This window comes from Lycorma delicatula, chromosome 8 (assembly GCF_047948215.1).
Source record: "Lycorma delicatula isolate Av1 chromosome 8, ASM4794821v1, whole genome shotgun sequence".
Taxonomy (NCBI): Eukaryota; Metazoa; Arthropoda; class Insecta; order Hemiptera; family Fulgoridae; genus Lycorma; species Lycorma delicatula.
Window position 1 is genome coordinate 96,071,330 of NC_134462.1, and position 27,375 is coordinate 96,098,704.

At 29.0% G+C, this 27,375-nt stretch overlaps 1 protein-coding gene and 1 long non-coding RNA gene across 7 annotated transcripts in view; one reads left to right on the forward strand and one right to left on the reverse strand.

Moving 5' to 3' along the window:
• Positions 1–8,987, forward strand: part of veli (L27 and PDZ_signaling domain-containing protein veli) — a 35,798-nt gene extending 26,811 nt beyond the window's left edge. For both annotated transcript variants that reach the window (XM_075373117.1, XM_075373116.1), the window contains exons 4-5: positions 1,256–1,501; positions 8,105–8,987. In XM_075373117.1, coding sequence (XP_075229232.1) covers positions 1,256–1,501; positions 8,105–8,260 — 402 coding nt within the window. In that variant the 3' untranslated portion in view covers positions 8,261–8,987. The remainder of the gene's footprint in view (positions 1–1,255; positions 1,502–8,104) is intronic.
• A 1,254-nt stretch (positions 8,988–10,241) lies between these two features.
• Positions 10,242–27,375, reverse strand: part of LOC142329460 (uncharacterized) — a 39,331-nt gene continuing 22,197 nt past the window's right edge. The window contains exons 2-4 of one of the 5 annotated variants that reach the window (XR_012757512.1): positions 24,334–24,505; positions 20,121–20,182; positions 10,242–11,939 (exon numbers count right to left, since the gene is read on the reverse strand). This is a non-coding gene — a long non-coding RNA (uncharacterized LOC142329460). The other 4 variants (XR_012757511.1, XR_012757510.1, XR_012757509.1 and 1 more) reach the window with 4 other exon arrangements.

A 27,375-nucleotide genomic window follows, 5' to 3' on the forward strand; every position in this document is an offset into this window, starting at 1 on the left:
ATTTTACATTCCCATAATTGAAACATTGTTTTTAATTTAGATGTTCAACTTATCCTTTAATTTTTAATTCAAACTAATTTGTTTTTACGTAAATTTCTATAAACAATCATTATTATATTATTAATAGACAGTGAACTATTTTTACTAAATCACATCTTACAGGTCTGAAGAGGGTGATATTAGGGTGGAAGGGAATTTGGGGATACTCCCCACATTATGGAGAGTTATTCCCCATAAACATCAAATCATTGAAATAGAATAGAAATGTACATTAATAATAATAATTTGTGCATTTTACTGTTAAAAGCATTTCAGAATTAATAAACTTCCATTATATTCTTTCTTCGCTTTGAATATGTTCCAATCACAAATTGTCCCCTACAGTTCTTCCATTAAGAAGAACTAATAAGGTAAGGACATGTTCAGTCCTTCCACATGGATGAATTCCATTTTCAGACTGCTTCTTGCTTTATTCTTTTTATTAGCTGTTGCTATGCTTGTATCTGTTGCTTACATTTCACTTATTTGTAACATTTTTATCTAATATATTACGATTAGTTTTGAGTTAACTTGGTGTATTTTTGTTTTTTCACATTTATAATGAATCTTATCAGTTCTACATTATCTATATTACCTTAATGTAAAGCCTAGAGCTACTTTTCAATTTATTTATTTTCTTATTCTCTTTCCTTGAACTACAAGCAAAAGACATTCCGCTTGTGAAATAATGTGAAATGTCTTCATTTTCATGTGAATAATATGAAATTCATTGTCACTCATTTGTTATTGGATATTAGCCTGTTGTTATCGTGTAAGTAAATCGTAAACATTTACATATTGACATTCAGTTTTAATATTTCACCTGGCAGCTGTGTGTCATAACTATTATTCTGTTCTCTGAATCATTTATTTTAAATTTTCATTGTTTTAAATTGAATTTTACCATTACCTATTTGTTCTCATCATTATAGCATTAAATGTTATTGGAAACATGATATTTACTCTTGACTTCATTTTCTGCTTTAAAATACGTAATTAATTGGTAACTTTCTACAACTTGTTTGCATTAGTTATATGGTTAATTATGTGTTGTGAATTTTTTAAAAACAAAATCAATTCTTTTCAAAACCAGTTATAAATTTTTAAATTCCTCAAAAATACACAGTATTATTAATTTCCTGTGGTATATATTTATGTTTGTCTGTTTTTTTTCAATATTCTTTTACATGGCTTTATTATTTATAACTTTTTACAGGGATCTCAGGATGTAAGGGCATCAGCAACTGCTAAAGCTACAGTTGCTGCATTTGCAGCTAGTGAAGGCCATGCTCACCCAAGAGTTGTTGAGTTGCCAAAAACTGAAGAAGGGCTTGGTTTTAATGTTATGGGTGGAAAGGAGCAAAATTCTCCAATATACATTTCTAGAATAATTCCAGGTGGTGTTGCAGACAGGCATGGTGGTCTAAAAAGGGGTGATCAACTTCTTTCTGTCAATGGTGTTGTGAGTTGTATTTTATTCATTTATATATTTGTTTATCCATTGATATGATGTTTATTTTTTACTTGCATATTCTGAAGGAATAAATATATTACGATATTATGAAATAAGTTAGCAAAGATTTAATAAAATTTATAACTGTTGATGTGCATTTCGTAGTAATAGATAGATCTCTTTTCTTCATGAAAGCTCTCTCTGTAACTTTGCCATTCTCATTTTATCTTTCTCTCAGTATAATTCCTATATCCTTTTATTTGTCTTTTATATTTCATTTTTTGTCTTAGTTCTTAGACTATATATGCTTCTGTATTTTCAAATTAACTAAATTGTGATTTATTTATATAAGGCCAACCATTCAAGTTCATCTCTCTTTACAAGATCAATCCATCTAATTTTCAACATTTGTTTACTTTCCTTTCCATTCTTCTTTTCCTACTGTCTATGTTTCACCAAATTTCTAAACTCAATATAAGCATATTTGATAATAATAGATGTCTTTTCTGCAAGAAAGCGCTTCATGGTTTTGCCAGTCTCTTGTATTTTTCCCTCACTTCATCTCTTCTTTGTAATTTTACTAACTAAATAACAATTTTCTGCTGCTTTTGGTATATTTTGATCCTATGTAATTCTTAATTTATCTCTTTTTATCTCATTTCATTATCTTTGTTTTAGTCGCATTTATTTTTAAATAAAAATTCTCTCCTAACAGAGTAAATCCATACCATTGAAAATGTTTTCTTATTAATTTTATGTTTCTATTAAAGAACACTGTCAAGGTGACATCCTTGTCTTGCTCATTTCTAAACCTTTTTGTTTCTCATTTTATATCTGTATGTTGAAAGTGTTGAGTGTTTACTTTTAATTGCATTTGTAATTTTTAAGTAATTACTGATAATTTTCTAAGTAATTATTTTTCTTTTGTAATTACTGACTTTTTTAATATTGTTGCTGAATGGTTTTGACGGAACTTGGCAATTTAAAACCTTGCGATAGCCCTGAAAAGAGCTGTTTGAGGTTTTTTGGAGTAGTGGCCTTGAAAACGGCAGTTTGTTCATTTTATGAGGTAGCTCTGAGAAGGGCTGCCGGTCCGGAAGCTAGTTTCCAGCGATGTCAGCTCGGCTGTATTTATGGAGTTGCAGCTTGTTGTCCATTTGAATCAGACTGAGCTTCCCCTCCAGTGGCATTTGAATTCCCACTGCAGTATGGCATTGGTGCCCCCCCCCCACAGTGTCAGGTCGGGATCAGTCGAGGCAGTTCTACCTGAGCGATCCCACGCCGGGCCGACTCCTGCTGCTGGGCCCACCAGCTGGGTTGATTGAAGCCTGATGAGCTGGGCCGGAAGGTAGCATCTGCATACAGTGGCTCCCTTGGTGGACCAGCCAGGGGCCTGCTGCTCTGGCTGGGATGTTTGCATCCGCTGGGAGGTCCCATGTTGAGCCGGCCAGGGAACTTTTTTCTTCCATCTTTTTCTGCTTCTTTTCCAGTTGGTGGTCAACAAAAAATCGACGCACACTCTTCATCCACTCTGAGGTAAGTGCCTGAGGCCGAATATGGATCTTGGAAGTAATCATTGAGACTCTGGATCAGCTTCTGGTGCCTCTTGCACCTGTTGAAACAGAGAAGTGGTGATGACTTCTTGCAGTTGGGGTCTAACTGCTCCACTCTCTTCTTGACCACATTCAGTTGGGTATAATCTATCTTCATGCTGCATCATTTTAGTATTTTCCTCTTCCACCAGTTCTCTTGACAACAGATCTAGTAGTTCATTCTTCCAGCCAGGACAATGTTCTAATGTAACCTTGAAACTTTGAACCTATAAGGCTCAGTGAGCATATTTTGTTTTCTGCCTGGTGGCCTACCTTTGCCATGTCAAAGCCTTGTCTGTTCTCAGGATGAATGTTCAGTCTTTGAGGTATGGTCAATATTATTTGATTACACACACCAGGGTAAGTCATTCAAGCTCTGGAATGATGTTTCTTCTCTGCCTTTAAAAGCTAGCTGGCATATGAGATGACTCTTTGCTCCCCATTTTTGGCTCTGGTAATGCATAATTCCCCAGTCCTCACTAGCTGGTGTCGGTTTGCAAGACAAAAGTTCTGGATCCGGTCAAGATAACTTCAACGATTGTCTGAAGGCCTGCTGAATAGCTCTGAAGGCTTGCTGTGCAGTGTCTGCCCATTCCCAGTGTTTCCCCCACAGTAGGTCAGTCAGCGGTGCAGAAAGCTCTGAGAACCTTAATATATATTCTCACAGCCAGTTACAGATGCCGAGGAATTTCTGCAGCTCTTTTCTTGACCCGGGAGTCTTGTGTTCGCTGATAGCCTGTAGGTGTTGCCGCTGCAGAATATTGTAGTCTAACACACCTTGTTACTCCTTCAGCCAGTTGTGACCTAAGATGATTTCTTCCCAAAGTTCCAAGACTAGCAGAAGCATTGTGAGAATTTTCATGTTGCACCACTCCCGTGATATGGCACAGTAACAGCTCAGCTCTTCCAAAGCTGAAGATGGCAGCAGAATCTATGGCTGTCTTCGTGAGTTGTCCTGCTACTTTAACTGTGATTCTAGGGATGCCCAAGCCTAGTGGATTGAAGGCCTCAGTTGGCTGCACAGCCAGGATCTTTATTCATTTCCCTGCTGCGACTTCTTTATTGGGTAGTCCCTGTGAAAATGGTGCTCTGGGCATTAATGACATCACAGAACCAATCTCCTTCTACATTGAATTGCCTTGTCAACTGTTGTAGCCACAGAAGTGTCCAGTTGAAACTCACCTACTTGATCTAATGAGCTTCGCCCAGAACTATCACAAATTTTGTGACTACTCTTCACAGATCTACTCTTGCAGCTTGGATCTCCTACTTGTCTGCTTCAATGCAGATGGACTGATGCAGCTGATTGTCAAAATCATGTATGGTTGCTGCTAGCAGTGAATTTAAATTTGGGGTCTGAGCTGCTCCAGCAATTGGTAGTGAGGCAACTTCACTACCGAGAGTAGTCTGTGAATGAGTTTCCTCTTCTGCAACAGGAAAAACTCTGCTGATTCATTAGCTCCTTGCATTCATCTATAAAGTTTAACTTGGCAGTAATCTGCAGGCGGGGTTATATGATGCCGACATTGGTCAATGAACTCGGGCCAATCAAATTGTAAATCTTTGTATTGCCTGACCCAGGACAGTGACCTTCAGCTGCTTTTCAGCATACTCAACCCATTGTTCGACAGGCACTCTGTCCTTGTAGCTAAGTTTGTAGACGAGAGAGAAACAGTTCTGGGTCCTCATGTAGTAGGCTGCGCTGAAGGTTGCCCACAACCAGAATGCTGCACAGATGCCCACAACCAGGCAGTCAATGTTGCTGGGTGCCTTGTGTGTTGGTCTGTAAGCTAACATGTGATCAAGAGAGGGTATGACTAGGTCCAGTCTTCTCGTCCAGACGATCTTCATCACATACTGGGCACCAATATATAAAAGTTTTTAGTTATCTAAAAAATTTTATAAGTTTTTTACATTTTTAAATATTTTTTTACATCTATAAATCAGCTGTTGTTTGTTCATTGTTAGAAATTTAATTTGTACTTTGTGTAATGTCTTGCACTTTATAACTAGTGCGTATGTACTACTACGAAATCACTTATATCTTGTTAAAATATCTGATGAAATGAGTTTAGTGATAGTAAAACACGATTTGATCAAATCTTAGGAAAACAGAATACAGGCATTTTTCCGTGCATTGAAAGATAATACAGTTTTCATAAACAAACCTTTATCAACTAATATTGTTAGAGCCAAAGAAAAGGGATGGAATGACATAAAGATGAAATCTGAAAAAAGCATTCGGCAAACTATGGCTGTAGGTCAACTATCATTGAAAGGAAGATCAACAAAAATATTACACAAAATAAAAAATCAAACTTAAAGAATAGGAGAAAGACTTTGTAAATATTTTAGGGAAATTTGAAATCCCTACTGACCAGCTGATACCAGGTGCGCTTAGCATTTTTAGAAGTAATATTCAGAAAGGCCTTGAATTTGCAGAATCCAGTGAAAATAATCCTGTTCAAACATCATCATTAATAAGCACCATTAAAAATAATAACTTAGAATGACCAATTTGAGAGTTCATCATCATCCACTGATAGAGGTAAAGAAAATATATTATTAAAAAAAAAGGGAACCAAGATCCTAAAAACAGAAGAATCAGTTTATCAACTGGCTCTTATTGAACAGTTAAATTTAATTAGGACACAAAAGAGATATGAAGAATAAAAAATAAAACCACATGAGAATTATCTCCAAAAAAAAAGCAAAATGATAAAATATTTCAAAATGGAAACTAATCTGACATATTTCAAAATTGAAACTAATCTGACCTTGGCTGGACTTGTTTAAATTAATTTTTTGTAACCTGCCAAGTATAAAGTATAATTATTACTTAAAAGGTTATGACAAAGTGGTCTTATTTATTAATGCTTTTTTTCTGTTTTAATTTTTTTAAACATTTCCTCATTTTAATTATAATTATTTAGTTTTCATCTATTTTACATTATTAAGTTACATTAATTTCTATTTTGTTTATTCTTGATTTTTTTGACAATATGCGACAAATACAAGATATCTTTTACTTTTGTACAAAGTAAAACAAAACAAATTAATAACGGGAAAGTATAAATGAAAAAAGTACTGTATATAAAACCTAACAAAAAAATATTAAGCCACAAAATTTGTAACAATACAGCCAGGACGCAATTTCACTAATCTGTCCTCCCCACCATAAATTCGTGACCATCTTCCACCTCATCTTCATCTAAATATATTCTCTCATCTACATTACAAATATCATTAATATGTTTTGCAATATTATGCAGCACAGCACGGGCAACAAAAATTTTAGCCAATTTTTACTCAACAGAGGTGGAGTAAAATTGGAATCTTATTCTTATATGGCCAAACACTTTATTGTTACTTGCTTTCTGCAGTTTGTATTTTATTGAATATTGTTCTCTAATCTATGCCAGATGCGGAAATGTGGTTAGCAGCCAAGGAACAGTAATACTATGACTATCTGCTAAGACAGGCATTCCCGTAAAATTTGAAATTTCATTATAAATTATGCTGTACCTCCAGATCTGGCTGTTCTGAGTGCTTCCAGGCCATGCAGCTTCAATGCTTGTTATTTTCTCATCTGCATAACATGATGCTTGAATATTAATATTACCATAGCCTTTTCTGTTTATGTAATTTTTTATCTTAAGTGTGTGCAATCAGGAGTACCAGTTACAGTTGGAGTTTTGAATCTGTTACTCCACTTTCCTTTGGCTTGAGCAGTTTCAGCAGCATTTCATGGAAACTTTTTTGGCTTAAAAACTGACCACTGAAGAATATAATTGAATATTGTTGCAGTACTTCTTTGTACACTGAATTTCTTAACAAACATTTTGAAATCCTGTATCTGGTGAATACAGATATTCACCAGAATATTTTTCTCAGAAGAAAAATTTCTATTTTTTGTTGTGCACTTAAAACATCTTCTAGTTTCATTTGTTTAAAATAAATGCAAATTTATCAAATGTCCAACAGATTTTTTTCTCAAAATGCTCCTTGTTACCAGTTGTTATTGATGATATTCTGTATGCCCTATAGTTTTTACATTATAAATGCTGATAAATATAGTAAATGCCATTAAGATGCATTTATTTATAAGTACAGTTTTAGTAATTAGTAAATGTTTTCTATATGGTTATTACTAACTGAACAGTGAGCTAGTAATTATTTATAAATGTATTTAAAAGTTTCATTTTATTACCTAAATTTTGGTATTTACTTATTAGTAGTGGCAAATAAGTGAAATTCCATTAAATAATGACAGATCTAACTGAATTAATAATTATTTATTTTTTAATCACAAATACTTCATTCAGTATTTACTGAAAAAAGAGCTACTAAAGTAATTGCTGATTTTTATTCACCCCCCTTTATGTATCATTTTTATATTAGCGTTTAACATACAAATGCCTATATTTGAAATTTTTATCTATTTAATTCAGATTGGTAGGATACTATTTAATTTTTATAAGATTGGTACATCATTATTAGTGATTTTAGCTACAAATTACACAGTTTTTAATTGATGAAATATATATGATATTGTAATATATTGAAAATTAACAAAAAAAACTGTTAATAACACTTTAAAAACCTGATAACTAACAGTAGAATTTATTCATTAAAATAAGACTTACTTAGAGAGTTGGAGCTTCTACAGATATATTTACAAAAGGTATTGCTTTTATGATTAAAAAATATGTAAAAACTCTTTGATACATTCTTTTTCTACGTAAACAATGAAAAAATGCCCTGCTGTACTGTGTAGACAACACATTTAATTAAAAGACTTTAATAAAAGCATTCTGCAGAAAAAAGTAGAAAAATAATTCAAGTAACACATCAACTGAAATAAAGGTTTGGTCTAGTCTCACTAACACCTCCCTACTTTTTGTTTTCAGCCAGATTATACAAATAACTGTAAATTCATTTTTTATCCATCTTACTTTGTTCAGTGAATAACCTTTTAATGATAAAGAAATTAAAAATTTTTTTTTTAAATTTGTTTCAGTCTGTGGAAGGTGAAAATCATGAGAAGGCAGTTGAATTATTAAAACAAGCTCAAGGTTCAGTAAAACTGGTTGTACGTTACACTCCTAAAGTACTTGAAGAAATGGAAATGAGATTTGATAAACAGCGTGCTGCACGTAGGCGACAACAGTATTAATTTGTGTTTATACAATACTTATTTGATTAAATAATATGTTATTAATGTATATTTAAGGTGTACAGATGGTCAGTTTAATTGATACTGTAAAATACATTTAATGTAACAGTTAATTTAACATTGATTCTGTCTGATAAAAATCCCTATTTTCTGCTATTTCTAAATTCTTAAGATATAGGATAAATCATTGAACTTTTAGAAATTGATGTATTTGAGAATGGATAACTTTTATATGTGAAAATTTTATCATACTTTCTAATATTTTTATTTTCTCATTTATTTAAAATTGTGTCAAAGGATAAATTTAATTATCTAATAATTAAGGTAGAATAATACACATTGCTATTTATAAATTATAATTTTTATTTTTTTACTATAGTGAAGATCAGAATTTGTGCTGTGAAATTATTTATTTTTGATTACATTCATGCTTAAAAACTAATAGTTTATTATATCTTATCTTGTTAAATCACTTTTATGTGTAATTTTGGCCTTAACAATTTTTGTTTTGAAGTTATAAGTTAAAAAAAAATGTTAAGAGTCCTTGTTATTTTGACAGAGCTGCTTGTTATATGTACTTTTTACTTAATTATTGATGTGTGTTAATTTTAATAAATATCTTATAATTAAAAATTACATTCATGTTTTTATTTATTTTTTTGAAATAATTTGTATTAATTTTTTGTTTTTGTTTTGAACAAGACTGTAATAAACTATTCCAATTACAGACAGTTGGGTTGGTCATTCACCTTTTTTAAACTTTTTTCCATTTTCCTTAGGTGAGTGCCACCAAAAGATTGGGTCAGCTGCCACCCTGATTCCATAATGTTGGGAACCTTTCTGAGCCTGTGGAACTGCCTGAACTCTGTTCCCTCTCTGAAGATTGAGTACAGAAACGCCGAACTAGTGCAATCATAAAATCTTAATTTTTAGTGCTTGTTCAATTTATTTTTTTTGTGCTTTCTTGTCATGCAAACAACCCCTGGATTTTTTATAACAATAATAATATATCTTGATGGAAAAGTAGAATGCAAACAATTTAAGAGAATAGTGTGATTTATTAATTTTTTTAGAATCCTCAAACATCAGTGTGTGCATTGCAAAATGTTAACAACAGACAAATTCTGTTAGACAGGCTATGTTATATGTGAATTTTCACCACTTTACACACACTCCACATTCATTCCATATGTTGTGTGTAGATGTAGTTACCTAGATCAAAAAGGTATACTTGTTATTTACTTTTAAATGGTAAAAGTCTGCTGCAGCAAGTTAAGATTTGTATCCTCTACAAAATAGTTTGAAACAGTTGTTAAAGTAGGCTCTTAACCTTTTTTTTAATAAGCTGAAACTGGTCACAGAAACTGAACTGGTATCTGTTCAAGGAACAGTTCCATGGTTTTTTTGTATAATTTTCTGAATATCCATTGTGAGGGAAATTCTCTTGTAATCATTGTTCTTTCTCGTGGTATTTAAAAGTAAAAACTGTCAAGATAATGTAAAAGTACAAAAACTTGGCATTCAGTCAGTAATGTTTTTATTTACATTTAATCTACATTCACATCAGGATATAAGTGTAAGTTCTTTAGTTCAGCATCTAAAATGAAATGGAAGTGAATGAACACTACAAAATTTTGAGCCCATCAGCCAATTCTACAGTCCACAGCCAGTTTTCATGTTTTGGCTAACATATATTCCATTTCATGACTGTTTATGCTTTTTTGTAAATTTTATTTGTTTAAAAGAACCTTATGACAGCCTCTCCAGATACAGAATGATGAATATTTATTAATCAAATGAATCTTTATCAAAAGAGCTGCGAAATCAACATATGGGAGATAGTGAATGAAAATAAAGGTTCATTTAATTGAAAGTACTCATTATTTTATACTTCCTTATTTTAATATTTCACAAGTTGTTTTACCATATTAATCATGGTATTTATTCTTAATACGCTATAAAATTTCCATTTCAAGTTCCATACACATGCTTCGAGCTTATATGGTGAGTTAATCAAAATAAAATTTTACACTGAGCAGAAATTGCCAGTATTGTGAATAGGTAGAACTGTTGTCAGTGTGATTTGATTATAAGTTAATCTGAATATGCATAGTAATCCTCCAAGGCTTTTAAATCATTTTAAGTTGTTTGACTGTCTTTTGAAATTATAATCCTACCTTGTTGGAATTGTGCTAATCCTGCAAACAGAACTTCATCGAGAAAGAACACCTTTCGCTCAGTTATATGTTCGCTTGTCATGTCTTTACATGTCTTTCATTCTCTTTTTGAGTTAGATTGGCAAGATGAAATAAGATTAAAAATATTTTATCCACTATAGATATAAGTAAGTGTATTTATTGAATATCTTACTTGTAATTACGCAAAACTTAGTTTGCCAATTACATTGCACTGTAGGAATCAAGTTATTGCAGGGTGACAATAAACAATAAATTTTGTATAGAGATACAGTTCCAGCCCTATAAAAATCAGACCACAGAACTGTTTTATGTACAAGGTGACATACAAAATCGTTCCAACGGTTGGTTTTATCAAAAAATATTTATTTGGATCGTAATACAGAAAAATAACGTGTGTTTATTATATACCTGGAAATTATGTACTCCTTATCACATGTTCAATATGACCACCATCACATCTAGCAACTTTAACATGAACTTCTATGTTGTTTACTTTATCTCATTTACCCTCGGTTATCTTGTTGCACGCCTCAATGATCAGCACTCTCAGTTCCATCACTGTATGAGGATGTTTAGGGAAAATTGTTTTCTTTAGAAATATCCGAAGAAAATCACACAGATTCAAATTAGGACTGTTTGGGGGGCCGGATCTGTCCACACATAAAATGATAGGAAATCAGTTTGAAATGACATTTGTGTTAAAGGTTTCATGCAGAAAGTTAAATAACATTAACTGTGTTAATGTTATTACTCGTTTTCTAATTGAAACTCTTTTGCAAGAAGCTGAACACAGTATCATTATGCAGCATCTTTAAATAATGTTCACTGTTCAAAAAAAATGGCCCATTACCCCATGATTTGGATAGAGGCCTATACTGTAATTCTTGAAGCGTGATGCACCTTTTCATGAAGCACATGTGGATTTTCAGAAGCCAAAAACGCACATTTTGTTTAGTAACAACTGCTAGCTGAAAATGCCTCATCTGTAAACCAAACTTTCAACAATAATGTTTTGGTTCACACCTGATTTCAGGGAATGCCATTTTTTCATGTTTGTTGTCGACCATTAATTTAGGTAACACTGTTATTTTGTACAGATACAAATGCAAATAAGTTTTTAAAATTCGCTGCACAGGCCGCCTAGAAATCCCAAGTTGCACTGCTGCTTTTCTTAATTTACCTGGGCTCCAAAGACAGCTTTGACATTTGTGGAGAACAAACATTGGCAGGCCATTCGTGCTTACTCTCAAATACTGTTAAATTTTTTGTAAAGTCTGTATTTTAAATGAGCGCCACCACAGAGTTTGAAAATGTGCACAAAACCATCTTTGGGTAAGTACCATACTTTTTGTTTCATTAAAAAACAACAGCCTTTATATGCTGTTCAACAGTCAGTCTTCCTCTGTTAGTCATATTGGAACAATACACAAACAGCGCATTTGGAAAGAGAAGAAAATACTATTCATGAACTGCTGTCACTTCTGCCAACATAAAACACATTAATAATTATTAACCTAAACAATTATTGACAAAACAAATGTTGGATCATTTCACACACCACTCTGTAAATCAACAAAATACTTTAAAAATTCCTTATGTTTCCATTACTATTTTGAAAAAATTATAAACCGTATAAAGGATCTTCCCACCAGTTTACAATAATATTATTTCACATGTTGATATTTTAAATAATTAATTGGATTTTTATATTACATCTAGTTTTTATTTTTTACAATTAATTGTGAATTCTGCTGCTCTGATCAAGGTAGTTTTTTCACAGCAGGTTTTCATAGGATGGATCCTTTCATCCAACCAGGCCGATGATGATAGGGCAGTTCCTCTTTTTCCCCTTAAAGTAATGCAACTTTACTTACATACCCATTTTTCTGACATAATCTTCAAAATGAATTATTATACACAGATCAGAATAAAAGATTTATTTAGTAGATAAAAATGTAATTTCAGGTAGTGTAATAAACAAGAGGCTGAAAATACAGTTTATCCATATTACATCACATTTCTTATTTTAATGTTTTATTTTTAATCAAAAAACTAAAACTAGATAAAAGATACAATTACACTACAGCAACCATTATTGTATATGATAGATGATGACAGATAGTGAATTTTTCTTAAATATAGTTTTCTGGCAATTGAGAAATATATATAACTTATTAAATCTAAATGTTAAAAAACATAGTTTTAAAAGAATTTAAAAATTTTTCATAAATGGTGGATGATAGACAGATTCTGAGTTCGTATTTGTTTTTCGCATCAAATCCAGATTAAAATCATGTATCACATGTTAGGAAACCAAAATTTTGTTCTCGGTGTAATTAAATGGGTTTATTTAAAAAATAAGACCAATTTTTGTATAAGTTAATATATTAATACTTTCTTAACTAGTTTTTATAAGTGGTACTGCTATATGGACTTAGCAGTCCCTCAATTTATTTTGCAAGTACAATCACAGTCATTAAACAAATGGTTGGTTTATTTACAATTAAAAAAGGAGAATAAGTGATTCTGGCGACTAGAAATCAAAACTTAATTTTTCTTTATTTCATATTATACTTTTAGCTCACTCTGTAAAAGTTTTATAATGAATTTTCAAAGCAGTTTACTTTATTAAATTTTTTTCTACATCCTATGACTGAATATGTATGTCATAATCATGATAGTTTTAAGCGACCCAAATTAAATTATTTATTTAAACTAGAATATAATAATAAGTTTTATAGAAATTGAGGTGACTATCCCCTTAATTACTGTATATTACTTTAAAAAAAACAAAGCATTTTGATTTTATACATTTATTTATCTACCTTTAACAAATTAAATAAACTAAATACATTAATGTTTTATGATAAAATTAAATAACAGTCCATGAAAATTATATAATCTAAATATATTTATTTATAATCAATGAAATTAAAATAATATCTGGGTTTACCTACATCATAATAACCGATTAAAAATTAAACAATATTTTTCATTTATTGAAATATATTTATTTCAGTTTATCTTTAACAAATGTACAACATTTTGTCAACTATCTATTTCAGTTTATCTATATGCGTATCATATATACATTTTTAAACAAAATAAAAAGAATTCAATATAACATTGTTATTTATAGAATAATAATCATAAATTAATTTAAAACAATAACGGTTATTAATTTATTAATTACAGTAATTAATTAAAATCTTAAAACTACAGTATAAATATTAATATTCTATTAATTTATATAATGATTTTGTGTGTTTATTTTATAATAACCTTATCTATTTAATGAATATTAAAGTTGAGAAAAGTAAAATAGTCAACATTCATTAACAATATAAAACGTTCTTTAGTAAATATTATAACACACTAGCCTTATCTTTAACTAATTAATAAAATGTAGTAATTATATCTTACAAGACTTGTTTTTTTTTAAAAATCACAATCCAAACAACACTGAAACCATCATCATAAATTAAAATATTGTTTTTATCACTTGCCAACTAAGAGCATCATCACCATAAAAGTCAATTTAATATCCTATAAGTGTAAAATTATAACTAATAATAATAATATAATTAAAATAATATAAATTTAATCACAATATTATATAATTTACATGAATATCTATTTTAAATATTATATACATAAATGTAATTGACATATTTTACATAATTATTTCAATTTAATAATAGTATTACATGGTTAATGATATAATTAAGTATAAATTTACAGATTAAATACAATTATAAAAAGTAATGATAGGAATATTAAATTATATTTCGCTTAGACTAAATATTTGCAAGTACATGAAGTATAATATAATAAAATAAGATTACAAATTAATTGCTAAAACTTGCAATCTAATATAAATGTATATAGTATATCGATCTGTTACTTTACATTACATAGTTTTATTATATATACATTTTAAATGTTTACTGTATGTAATAAGTGACAAAAATGAAACATTTTGTTGTTTATATTCATGTTGTTTTCTTTTTCAAATAAATAGCATGTAGGAGAAGAAACTAAATACATTTAGATAGTCTTTAATTCAATTGTTTTTGGATCTCGAAAAACAGTTGAATAAAACACAAGACCCAAAAACAATTGAATAAAAGACAAGTGTATAATATATTATTTATTAGGTACTGCTGGAGGAGGAGTAGTTTCCATATCTGATGTATGTGGTGGTAGAAAACTTTATTATGGTTAAAAAAAAATAATAATAATTTGTTAAAATGAAATTTTTTAATATTATTAAAAAAAGATTCATTATTTTAAAAAATCTTTTTTTACAAAAAATTTGAATTTAATGTAGATATAATGCTTTATTAAAAAAAAAAAGATGTTATAAAGCTTAACCATTTAATTTTTTTTTGTAGATTACTAACATTCTGTCAGTTCACAAATAGAATGTTTATTGGTATTTTCTAAAATTCTGGATGCCAGAGATCGAATTTAATGTGATAAAAATTAGTTATTGCATTAACCCTATCATTGCTGCAACTTAATTCCATTGAACAGTGTATTCTTCAATTATTAGATGACTTAATTACTGTCAGTCAGTTTATTTATACACATATGTATTAAACCTATACTTTTTCAGTACTGCATACATTGTCATTAGTAACGTCCATGTCACAAAAAAAAAAAAAGTAAATAAATAAACAAAAAAAAATGTGTGTATATATATATATATATATATTTATTTATTTTTTTTCATACTAAAGGTGTTTTTCTCTATAAAAGTGATTAAAAATCAAAATTATGTAAAAAAAAATCAACATGATAAATATTAACCTTTTTTAACAAAAGATATCCAATTTCAGCATTTTTTTCCTTAAAAGATGCTTACAATATTTAAATAACTTTAAAAAAGATTATTGCATTTAGAAAAATGTGTTTCAATCTGTACACTGAATAAATAATGAATATAAATTTATTTTTGTGATTGTAGAAATGCATTTCAAAATGTGAGTGAAAAAAATAAATGCTTGGCCTTGTTCTTTATAATGGTGTACCTAGTTAGTATTTCATCTGCAATTAAAGTGTTCATTTTCAAGTTTTAAATCGTCTAATTGTTTCTGCTCCACTAGTACAATTAAAATTAATAAATTTACCTAAATCGTAATTCTACATGAATATCTTCTTCGTAATGATCAATGGCAGAGATTATAAAAGATTGTAATTAGTGTTTTATTTTATGTCTCGTCCAGTATAACAATTCACTTTGTTAAGTCTACAAAGTTCATAATATAATGCTACTATTACTGTAGATTGTACAGTATGAATAAAACTAATGAAAATATAACACGATAACGAAAACAAACATTTAGATTTTTCATAAGTTTCACTTAAATTTGTCTAAATAATTATAAATTGAAGTCTAATTATTGTAACTGAAATACTACTAGTTGGAATATACTTACATGGAATATTTTTGCTTTAAAAAAAAAGAAGTATTTTTGAGAATTGTTACTGTTTTCAGAAGCGATTGACACTTTATGTCTGCTTGTAAAAAATGAGAAAATCTAAAAATCTGATTTTTTTCCTTTAGATAAAAAAGTAGTACCCGAGTTAATTTTAAAAGCCAATAAAATACAGTTATTTACTGAAGATAAAAATTGAAAATGTTAAATTTAAAATATCAGCTGGTTTGATAGAGCTGAGTTTTAAAAGATTCACATAATTCCAACATAGATAGTTTGAGAATAAATAACGTAAAAATCTAAAACACGTTTCTGCAAAAAAAAAATTATAAGATGATAATAATCGTACCAAAAAATTAGAGATCCAGAATTAATATTTATATTTCTAAGATTACTAAAGGCATATGATTCAATAGAAGCTCTGGTTAAAATATTGAAAGAATTTGTCAATAACTCTAAAGCATTATAAAATAAACGCACTCAAAAGTTAAAATTTAAGGTTGAATTTTCAAACTCATTCAAATAAAAATGACAGTAAGACAAGGTCTCTCACATCGTTCAATTTCGCTCTGGAAAAATCGATTGAAGAATAGAATATGAAAATACAAATACTTGTAAAAAAAAATACAAAAGTAAACATCTAAATGTTTACATTTTACCATTAGTTGATGATATGGTAACTTTGGAAAAAACTTTAGATAGGAGAATGAAATTTCAAGAATCAGAAACTTGTGCAAACAAAATCAAGCTATAAATTTAATATAATGGATTCGAATAATAAAAGTAGATGCAAATCATGAAAATTTCAGAAGAATCAATCAAAAAAGTCAAAAAGTTGAAAACGCTTAGGTAAAATCATCACTTTATATATATTAGAAAAAAAAAAGAAATAATCTCCAGAACACAAAAAATGAAAAGTGGCTATCATCTTAAAGAAACATAAAATAAAAAATTCCTATAAAAAACAAAAACACTAAAACCATGGTTTTCCAGAAATTTTGTATAGCACAGAAGGCATACAAAACTTCTAGGAAAATCTAGTAATTGTCCAAAAAATTATTTTAAGAAAACTCAAAGATATTGAGATGATATTTATAAATTAAACAAATTTTGAAAAGTCATGGAATTAGAAAAAGAACTCAAATTTTCCGGTCACTTGAATGGAATGGATGAAACTAAATTAATAAAACAAATATGTAACTTTTTTTTGAAAAAAGGAAAATCAAATAAGCAAGTTCTCAATGAGGATCGATTGAAATTCTCGACTGAAGAACTCGAATTATTAAATATTTCCAAAGAAATAATTTTTGATGAATTCTTTCAGAAAATTAGTGGATTGAATCTATATTTCCAAAGAAACAGAAAATGAAACACGGTGACTGGACCAAAGAAAGGAGAGAAAAGTTTAGGAAAAATGAAACAATTTGGAAAAGAAAGAACTGTGGACTATGCATGGTGATCCTTTTAAGGTCTAATCGCAAACAAAACGAAATAAAAATAACAGGATATGTTATAACGTTTGAAATGTAGTCTAGCTTATCAAACAAAACTGAATCAATCTGTTATAACATTCTTGGCTATTGATTCTGCACATTATTTTATTTATTAGTTCACATCTTTTTGCATTGACAATTGGATTCACACATTTATACACTGAACTTTCCTAACTGAACGCTGTAATCACCAAATTTATCAGGAACATCAAAATAAACGATCTCTGACAGATTCACTTTATAATTTCATCCGGCTTAAGAAGCCAAATTAAAATAACTTGATCAAAAAATCAACAATTTTTCTCATCTAAGACTAACTTTTTTAAAACTATAAAACTTTTTTTCAAAAACAACAAAAGTAGCTTCTTCAAGACCAACAATATAATACATTTATCTAAAAAGGTGTCTTCATGAAAATAATTTAGTTTAAAAACATTTCATTACAACGAATAAACATTGAAAAGTATTTTTTTTTTTAAATAATGATTGCCTTTACTTTGGCTTAAGTTAATGTGTATTAACTTAAGCCAAAGTAACAGAACCACACACGAACTTACCCATTCATGTTCCATTTACTTGAGCTGGTTTACATAATTCTATGATAGTAGTTTACGATAAAAACATCATGAAGTGTTATTTATAAATATTATATTCACTAAAAAAAGTTTTCCCTGAAGTCTTATAATGTTCGAAAGTCTTATGGAATTTCTTAGGAAAAAATAATAAAAGTTGTAAATATACAAATATGTAAATACAGCACAGAAAGAAACCCAGAAAGAAAAACAACAGGAAGTTTAGAAACTGGATTACAATGTTACAAATTAACATTCAAGATTTTGTACCCTATTAAAAAACAATTAGTTTAACATTCATTCTCAAAGCGGGTGATAATGCTCTCTTGTGATCCCTGGAGGCATTCACGTGGTCCACAGAAGATTGGGGTTGTTCAGACGGTCAATGAAGGCAATGACTGATTTAAAAAAAGGAAAAAATTATGTTTTCCTGATCTTTCAAACCAAAATTAAATACCTACTACATACAAAAAATTTTTCAATTGAAAGCTTTGTTTTAATTATTGTATTGTTATATTGAATGCGCTATCATTATTGTTGTTACATAACTGTATAGATACAATTGTAAATTTTTTGAAAGCAATTTTGATAAAAATACTTCTAAATATGATTAAATGTGCATTATAATTGCTCTCATTTAAAATCTAAGTTTCAACTCAGAAATAGGATATGCCACGTTCAAAAACATTAATTGTTTTTAAACGTTACTGTTTTTAAGAGCGCATCTTAAAAACAGTAATTGCAATTATTATTTTTTTAGGATGGTTAAGTTTAAAAATTTCGGGGCGCTAGAAAAGTTTTGATTCTAATGTGAGGAGTGGGCAAAAAAGTTTGAGAATCAAAGATTTAAAGGAACGTTATTACATATAAAAGAAGAATTGTGAATATTTTCACTGTATAATTAGGCTGGCCAGGGGTTTGACTGAGGTTTGTTAAGCCATTCATCATTCGGCCATTACCATTTTACTTTATAATTTTCAATTTCCAGGATCTTACTCTGCACAATGTTGTGAAATCATCAAACTGTAAGGAGTTGCACTAGGGTATATCTTACCCAAACCTCCCTCCCACCATTGAGTTAGTTATTATTTAGTAATGGAAAGAATGATCTCCCGTAAAAAATATCAGAAGATATAATGTTAGGAATTAATTAACATGTAGTATTTATTAAACGCATTGAGATCAAAAAATAAGTAGAATTTTTGGAAGCGTTCGAGTGACATAACTTGAGCTTATAATCACAAATATAAATAAATTTTGAATCGTTTTGTAAAAGGGAAAAGTTAAAATTTGTTTTAAAACGATTAAAACAAAATTGGATAAAAACTGACTCTTTAACCTGTTCCATTTTTTCTTCCTTTAAAAATCTGAATTCTAGTTTTAATTCTCCGAATATGTTTTTTTACATTTAATTTTAATTAATGAGTATATAAGGTTTAAAGTTTGACAACTGGTTTCAGATTAACGAAACTCTTTCTACCAAAACGCCTTATGCAGCTAATTATTATTCCAAGAAGGAGACGATAATTAGCTACACATGTCTTGGAAGAAAAATTACATTAATCTGAAAGTCAATTATTAATAACTTTAGTTTTATGTCATTTTTTGTCATGCTGTTCAACCAATAAATGCACTATGCATTTCACAATAGCATTATTACAAATTTGAGTTTATAAGCAAAAAATTTGAGGCTTACATTTAAATCATTTGTGCGAGGAAGTAAATATTCATGCGTTTCTTTAAATACAAGTATTAAACACTTTAAACACACAATTAGAAATAGATAGTTAGGATGGGTAAATCATTACACACTTCTTATTTGGCGGCAATATCCAGTACGCTTTAATAATATTAAAAATAATTAACATGAAAATTAGAACTAACAACAAGCACGAATAATAAAACGCAACTTTGTTTACAAGCATTAAAAATAATATTAAAACTGTAAAAAAGTTTCAGACAAAAGATACACCAAAAAGTTAGGTCTAAGTTAACTATAAGCATAAAGCCTTAAGAGTTACTTATAGTTTTATATTATCTAGATAACACAATTAGAATCAATACAACTGTAAATAATTAATTAATGTAAAACAGGTTCAAAAATTCACATTCATATTATGTACAATTAAGAAAATTAACTATATGTCATTACTTACTTTTAGTAATGGACCACAGCACAAAATAGTATTTCATTATTTGCCAAAACCAATCGGTAGACCTACCAAAAATTATTTCTGTTAGTAAGCATTCAAGCAAGATTATTTTATGTAACAAATTAATCTACATCGTTAAATTGAGTAATAGTTGTTAACGGCACGGTTAGAAAGGACGCTGATAGTACACAACAATGTCATGTTGCTTACAAGATGTAGGAAACAAACTTAATCTGCCAACATTTTTGGTGCATTTTTTAAAGTTTACGTGGGAAACAAGTCAAGAGAAAGTGTTATAACATTTTTTGTTTCGAAAGAAATTTTGACTATTAAAAAACTAAGCCCGATAGAAAAAATTCATTAACATATAAGATGATATTAGCATAAAAAATACTATAAGAAATAGCCATTTTATTTAACAAACAAAAAATTTAATTTTGTTGACCGGTGTAAAATTATTAAACTTGTTTTTAATTTAGAATTGATAAGTTAATTATTAAATACATTGCATTGTGCACTACCGATACCATCCCATTTATAAGTGTATTATATCAGTGTAAATGTGAATTTTATTATTAAGTCAAAATGTATTTTGTTTTGCTTTCCTTTCAGATATATTTGCATGCCCCATTTAGTGTTATCCCCCCCCTAACTAGGGGAGCACACCCCACTGGTTGAGAAACACCGATCTGAACAATCACCTGCTGTAATGTGAACTTTTAGTTCTTCTTTTCTACTTAACATAGCGACTTTGACCTTTATAATTCCAGAGTTTATTGAAGACATGTTTTGTTTAGCTTTAATCGGTTATTTGTTCATAGAATTTTAGTCATCGTTTTCCTATTGTTACTTCCAGGTCTTCAATTTATCATACATCTCTTTATTTGTTCTCGGTCTTATAAATCTTAACCTTCTGAGATTTATAAGATTTATAACCTTATTTCTATCTTGAATATATTTTCTATTCCAGTTACATCTGTAGTTTCCATGCGGTACAGAATAACCGGTTGTACAACTGTGCTATGTCTAAATTTTACATTTATATAACAGTTCTTTTTATTGAAAATAAATACTTTTTCTGTAAAAGTTATGTTGTTATGATTTGTGTTTTTTTTTTGTTTTAATCGCTAATTTACCTTTCTACAAATTATTTCTCAAAGATATTTAAAATGATCCGCGAACATATTTGCCAAGCTTTCTATTGACTTTTGAAATATTTACCGGCACTTGTCTTTATTTCTGACTTTGAAAAGAAGATCTGCAAGCCTGTTTTTTCAGTTACTTCTTTCAATCGGTTAATTTTGTAGATTGTTTCCCATTCTGATTCTGCAAGAAAGAATACTAAGTCTTCGTCTAAAGCCAGATATTCAAAATTCAATGTCTGTGTAACACATATATACAGTACGTATATATATTTGTTTTTTTATATCGATTTTTAAATTGCATATAAAGTAAAATAATTTCTTTCCAGAAGGAAATATATTTTTGTTACACTAATTATAGTTTTAATTAGACCGAGACCAGGCATTATTCTTTTTAAAATTAAAAAAAAAAAATAATAATATGTGATCTAGCGAATGAAAGCGTACACCTGAACTTAAACTGCAATAAAATTCAACAATAAATCTTAATAAAACTGGTTTCTACCTTTCTATGTTAGCTTATGAAGAAGTTATCTAAAGAAAAATAAATGCAACGTTTACGTCTTCGAAGAAACCTAGGGAAAAACTATTTTTTAGTTTTTTTGTTTACCGGCCTTTTGAATTTCGACAAAAACAAAACTGTAAACCGAGCGACTCATTTATTGAAATATGAAACCCTATGTACTACATATTAAAAATGATTAAACATATATAGACTAGCAATTTTCAATAGGGACAAATTAAAGATTATATTTTAAGTATGTAAGATTCCGGTGAATTACTTGTAAAATGCGTGTTATCTTTATGAATTAAGAAATTATAGTTTTTATGAACGAAGGAAAAGAGAAAAAAGAGCAATAATTTTTATAGTCTACTGTACAGTTTAATTAAAAAATTGTGGCGGCAGAACCTGACATTTTTGAATAAGTTATTTTTCTGGGTTAGAAACACAATATTATTTTATAAACTACAAATATCGCTTTGTAACTGTAATCAAAACTAGAAATTAATTTAATTTATCACCGCATCGATGGCACAGGTGTACTTGCCTGTTATATCAAAGATGTGAGGTTTGATTCTGGGCTTGGGTCCAGAAGTGTGTAAAGAATCGCGGCCCCTGACTGATTACTTGCAACTAAGATTTTAGATTGTCTGAAACAATTGTTTTTAATACATTAACCGTATTTTGTTTACCTCAGAATACAGTACCTTCAATCTGTGCAGTAATTTTACTTCAGTTAATTATTTATATCGGCCGATTAACCTAAATTTAAAACCATGCGTGTAACTTGTTTCATTTCTGTTTATCTTTGGGATATTATTTTGCTGGTATTATAAAATAGAAAACAGTGTTAGAAATGTTCGGATATTATATGAAGAAATAGTTATAAATTTATTTTGTAAAAATAAGAGACTGCAAATTATATTCTGAAATGCATTACACGATAAGTATGGATACAATATTTATGCAGTTTGTTCCACCCCGATTTTTTATTATTGTTAAGTTAGCTTACAGAAATCTTAAGGATCTTGGATACACCCATTTTACGGTCTATCGTTCCAAAATTTCGTTTATCCTCAAACTGGTGCATACACAAATCGCATCGAATCAACACGGCAAAAGACAAAAGAAATGCATAAGCAACGTTTTGGTACCCACAGAGAACTTTTGCAGTCATATTTGGGCGAATATACGTATGTGGCGTAAAAGGTATCCTTATAACGGTTTTTTAATTTTTGTAAACACGTTTCAGAGGAATAAAGTTTTGTTTGACCTTTGTAATTTTCAAATAAAATTTGGTTAATCAGGTCTTTCCGTTTCAACTTAATCCGCGTTAAGCATTTTTCATTGCTTGCACATTTTTTGCATCGTCATAACAATTAAAGTTTTGTTTGGGGTGGACCAAACCGCATAAGTACCTACAACAGGCAAACAAAAGTAATAACACTTATTTTAAGCTATACTAAAATAATATAAGAAAAACTTACCTCGATCAATAATCAGGATCATGTATCTAAAATAAGCAATGTACAAGATGTAACAGTGTTAAACAAGAGTGAACACAGAAACGATAACCTAATTTGAACTGCGTAAACAAACCGAGACTGATTGATGTATTTAATAAGCTTCGTTCTGTCACCACGTATTTCTGTGTCCTCCCCACCCCTGCAACAAGCCCGCCCACTAAAATACACACAACCGACCGACCAACACCTACAGTTTAATATTCATGTTTACAGATTTCATGACATTATTATACATAATAATAATTATTATTAAAAAGTATCTTTACGTATTTATCTTGTAAGTACGCGTATTTAATCGTTAATTATTATTTTTGTTAAAATGTATTTTACGCACGGGTGTACCGCACAGCGCTAGTAGTTTAACCTTCATCAAGGACTGGTGTGGCGGCATGATTGGAAAGGGTAACTCGCATATCACATCGCAAAGTAAAATGTAGACAGCGCGTCGGCAAGCAGTTCCGATTATGATTGCAGGATGATTTATAACGTTATCCGACATGAATTAAACGACATTTATAATCGGTTTTTTTTTTTTTTTAGTTAATTTATTTTACTCGCAATGACAACATCCAGAGTACCCGCATATTATTTTTCTTTTCCTCCGGACCAACCGTTATGTATCGCTTCACAGAATGAGATGAAATAGCAATTTTATAGCGTGTGAAAATATCATGCCTGACCGGGATTTGAACTCGCGACCTCTGGATGAAAGGCTGAGACGCTACCACTCGCACCACGCAAGTTAACCGCTCACTATCACGCGCATTTTTTTAAAATTGTTTTTTTTTCACGTTATGAATTTTGATAATAATGTAAGATAATGTCAAGCGCAACCCGAAATCGAACCCAGAACGTTTTATCCGACAGTACTATCTTCTCGCAATTACTATTTTCATACTGTTTACTATAATAAAATTAATATTAACCCGTAATTTAACAATCTGTTTTATTTTATTCGTTTATTACAATAAATGAAGCTAAATGTATTATATACATTAGACGTTACATATTAATGAAACGTGTAAATAGATTAGATTTTTTTTTACCTCCGGGTCCACAGTTAAGTTATCGCTTCAGAGGATGAGATGAACAATTTGTAGCGCGTGTGAAAATGCCATACCTGACCGGGTTCGAACCTGGGACCTCCGGATGAAAGGCCGAGACGCTACCACTCGCGCCACGGAGGCCGGAAAATAGATTAGGTTGCATAATATTAACCTAAAATACAGAAACATCTTATATTACAGATCTAAATTACAAAATAACTACAAATAAATTGAAAAAAGTAATAATTTAAATTTTTACTGAGGGCGGTAACATATATAATGAAGGGTCGGAAAGAAAAATGATGTATTAATTTAGTAATTAATATTTCTGAAAATCAAACAAATTCATGATGATCTTTTACTCTTTTTTCTATTTTAAAAGAATACATTTTTTGTTATATAAGAGAATAAGTGTTTTTGATAAAAAAAAAACCTTTTTTATCAGATACATTTTTTATATAAAAGAAAACTGAAAAAAATCGGTTAAGATGACACAATGTAACGATATTTTTTTTAATATAATCGATTAAAAAAAATCGTCGATTTCGGAACAGTTACAATGAAAGAAGTTTCTAAAATTCTGTCATATTGGAAACCACATACTGTATTCATTCCATGAAAGTGGATTAATTTTTACCCCCCTATAAATCTCTGATTCAGTAATTTTTTGGTTGTGTGTATCAACCGCACGATAAAATTAATTTTTCAGCAGTTTTTTTTAATATTGTCACGAGTAGTTACACACAACTGAAGAAAAAAATAATATAACCTCACTACATTAAAACTAAAAAGATTATTTGTAATTTAATTAATTTTTGATATACTTAAGCTTAACTAATTAATTAAAAATAACACAATAAGAATTTAATACCTTTATGAACGTAGTTTTTCACATAAGTAAGTTTACCTATCTTGTGTAGGTTAGGTAGACAAAACGCTTTAAGTAAATTAGAAATCGCGAAACATATGATTTGGTTATCACGAAACATATGAGGTTATCAGACTAAACTGATTACGGGATTTCTTCTAAAGATGTATATTTTAAAAATATTTTTATTTAATGTTGTTTGTTATTTATATTTGTAACTTTATTTATTAAATTTTCTATTGTAAAAAAAATCATGTTACAAATAATTATACACGTTAAGTAAAACCGATAAAAAAAACAACGGTCTCTCATTTTGCCAACTTAAATTTAAATAAAGAGATTGGTATTTAAAATAGTACCTAATTGTATAAATAAGTAAAACTATTAACTAATTGTAATTAAGGCATTAATATATATCATTTAGTTTTATTTACAAAAAATTATTTATTTAAAAGTTATAAACGTATTTTTTTAAAAATAATCTAATAAACAAAAATAGATGACCGCGGATGATTGTTACCAGACTCAAATCTTTTGTAGAACCCACAAACCTGTTAAAACATGTTCATTTTACGCCGATTAGCAGAACGGAACACGTCGATCATATTAGCTTAAAAAGTTATTTTCCTGGATTTAAGGTAAAATTAGGGTAAACTTATTGAAAAGCAGCATATTTATGTGAGGAATAATAGTTTTTAAGTATTTAAATTAATTATACAAATTAATATTCAATTTTGACTGGTTACTGTTTTATTATAAAGCCACGTGCTTTAGGCTGTGTAATGTTAAAAAATTAGAAAATTGATTTTTATGAAATAGATAAATCATTTAAATTGTATTTAATATAATATTTATTGCTATGACATTTATATGTTAATATGACTTTCTCATTTTTAAAATTTGATATATTTTTTTAAATAAAAAATTGTTTCAAGGCTGTAGTCTTTTGTCCATGCTTTCATGGCAACATTTTGGTTTTTATAAATTGCAAATTCTAATAATTTGTAGTTTGTTCAATATACTGCTGTTTGCTATGACTGATATTTTTAAAAATATAATGAATTCTTATAATTTAAAAAAAAAAGATGATGCAATCAGTTGAAATTTGCTACAGCCTAAATTAGGTGAAGATTATGCAATGTAGTTTATTGAAATATAGTTCTACAATTTATTAATTTATTGGTAAAATGTTTATCAATTTATTAATTAAATTATTTATAATAAAAAATGTGTACGCCAAAGATTGTTACATATACTACAAAAAAGGTATATGCAGAAAGATTAATTATTGTTTAAATAATTAATAGAAAAGTGCATATTAGGGATTATGACATATACTGAAAACAAAGGTATATGCAGAAAGATTAATTATTGTTTAAATAATTAATAGAAAAGTGCATATTAGGGATTATGACATATACTGAAAACAAAGGTGTATGCAGAAAGATTAATTATTGTTTAAATAATTAATAGAAAAGTGCATATTAGGGATTATGACATATACTGAAAACAAAGGTGTATGCAAAAAAATTAATTATTGTTTAAATAATTAATAGAAAAGTGCATATTAGGGATTATGACATATACTGAAAAAAAAGGTGTATGCAAAAAAATTAATTATTGTTTAAATAATTAATAGAAAAGTGCATATTAGGGATTATGACATATACTGAAAACAAAGGTGTATGCAAAAAAATTAATTATTGTTTAAATAATTAATAGAAAAGTGCATATTAGGGATTATGACATATACTGAAAACAAAGGTGTATGCAAAAAAATTAATTATTGTTTAAATAATTAATAGAAAAGTGCATATTAGGGATTATGACATATACTGAAAACAAAGGTATATGCAAAAAAATTAATTATTGTTTAAATAATTAATAGAAAAGTGCATATTAGGGATTATGACATATACTGAAAACAAAGGTATATGCAGCAAGATTAATTATTGTTTAAATAATTAATAGAAAAGTGCATATTAGGGATTATGACATATACTGAAAAAAAGGTGTATACAAAAAAATTAATTATTGTTGAAATAATTAATAAAAAAAAATGCACCAAGGATTATTGCATATACTGACTATTTCAGTTGAGGTAACGCACCAGTTTACATAGACAGCTTTCATATAAAGGCTGTTGTGAATAAACTGCTGCTTTAAATTTTAAT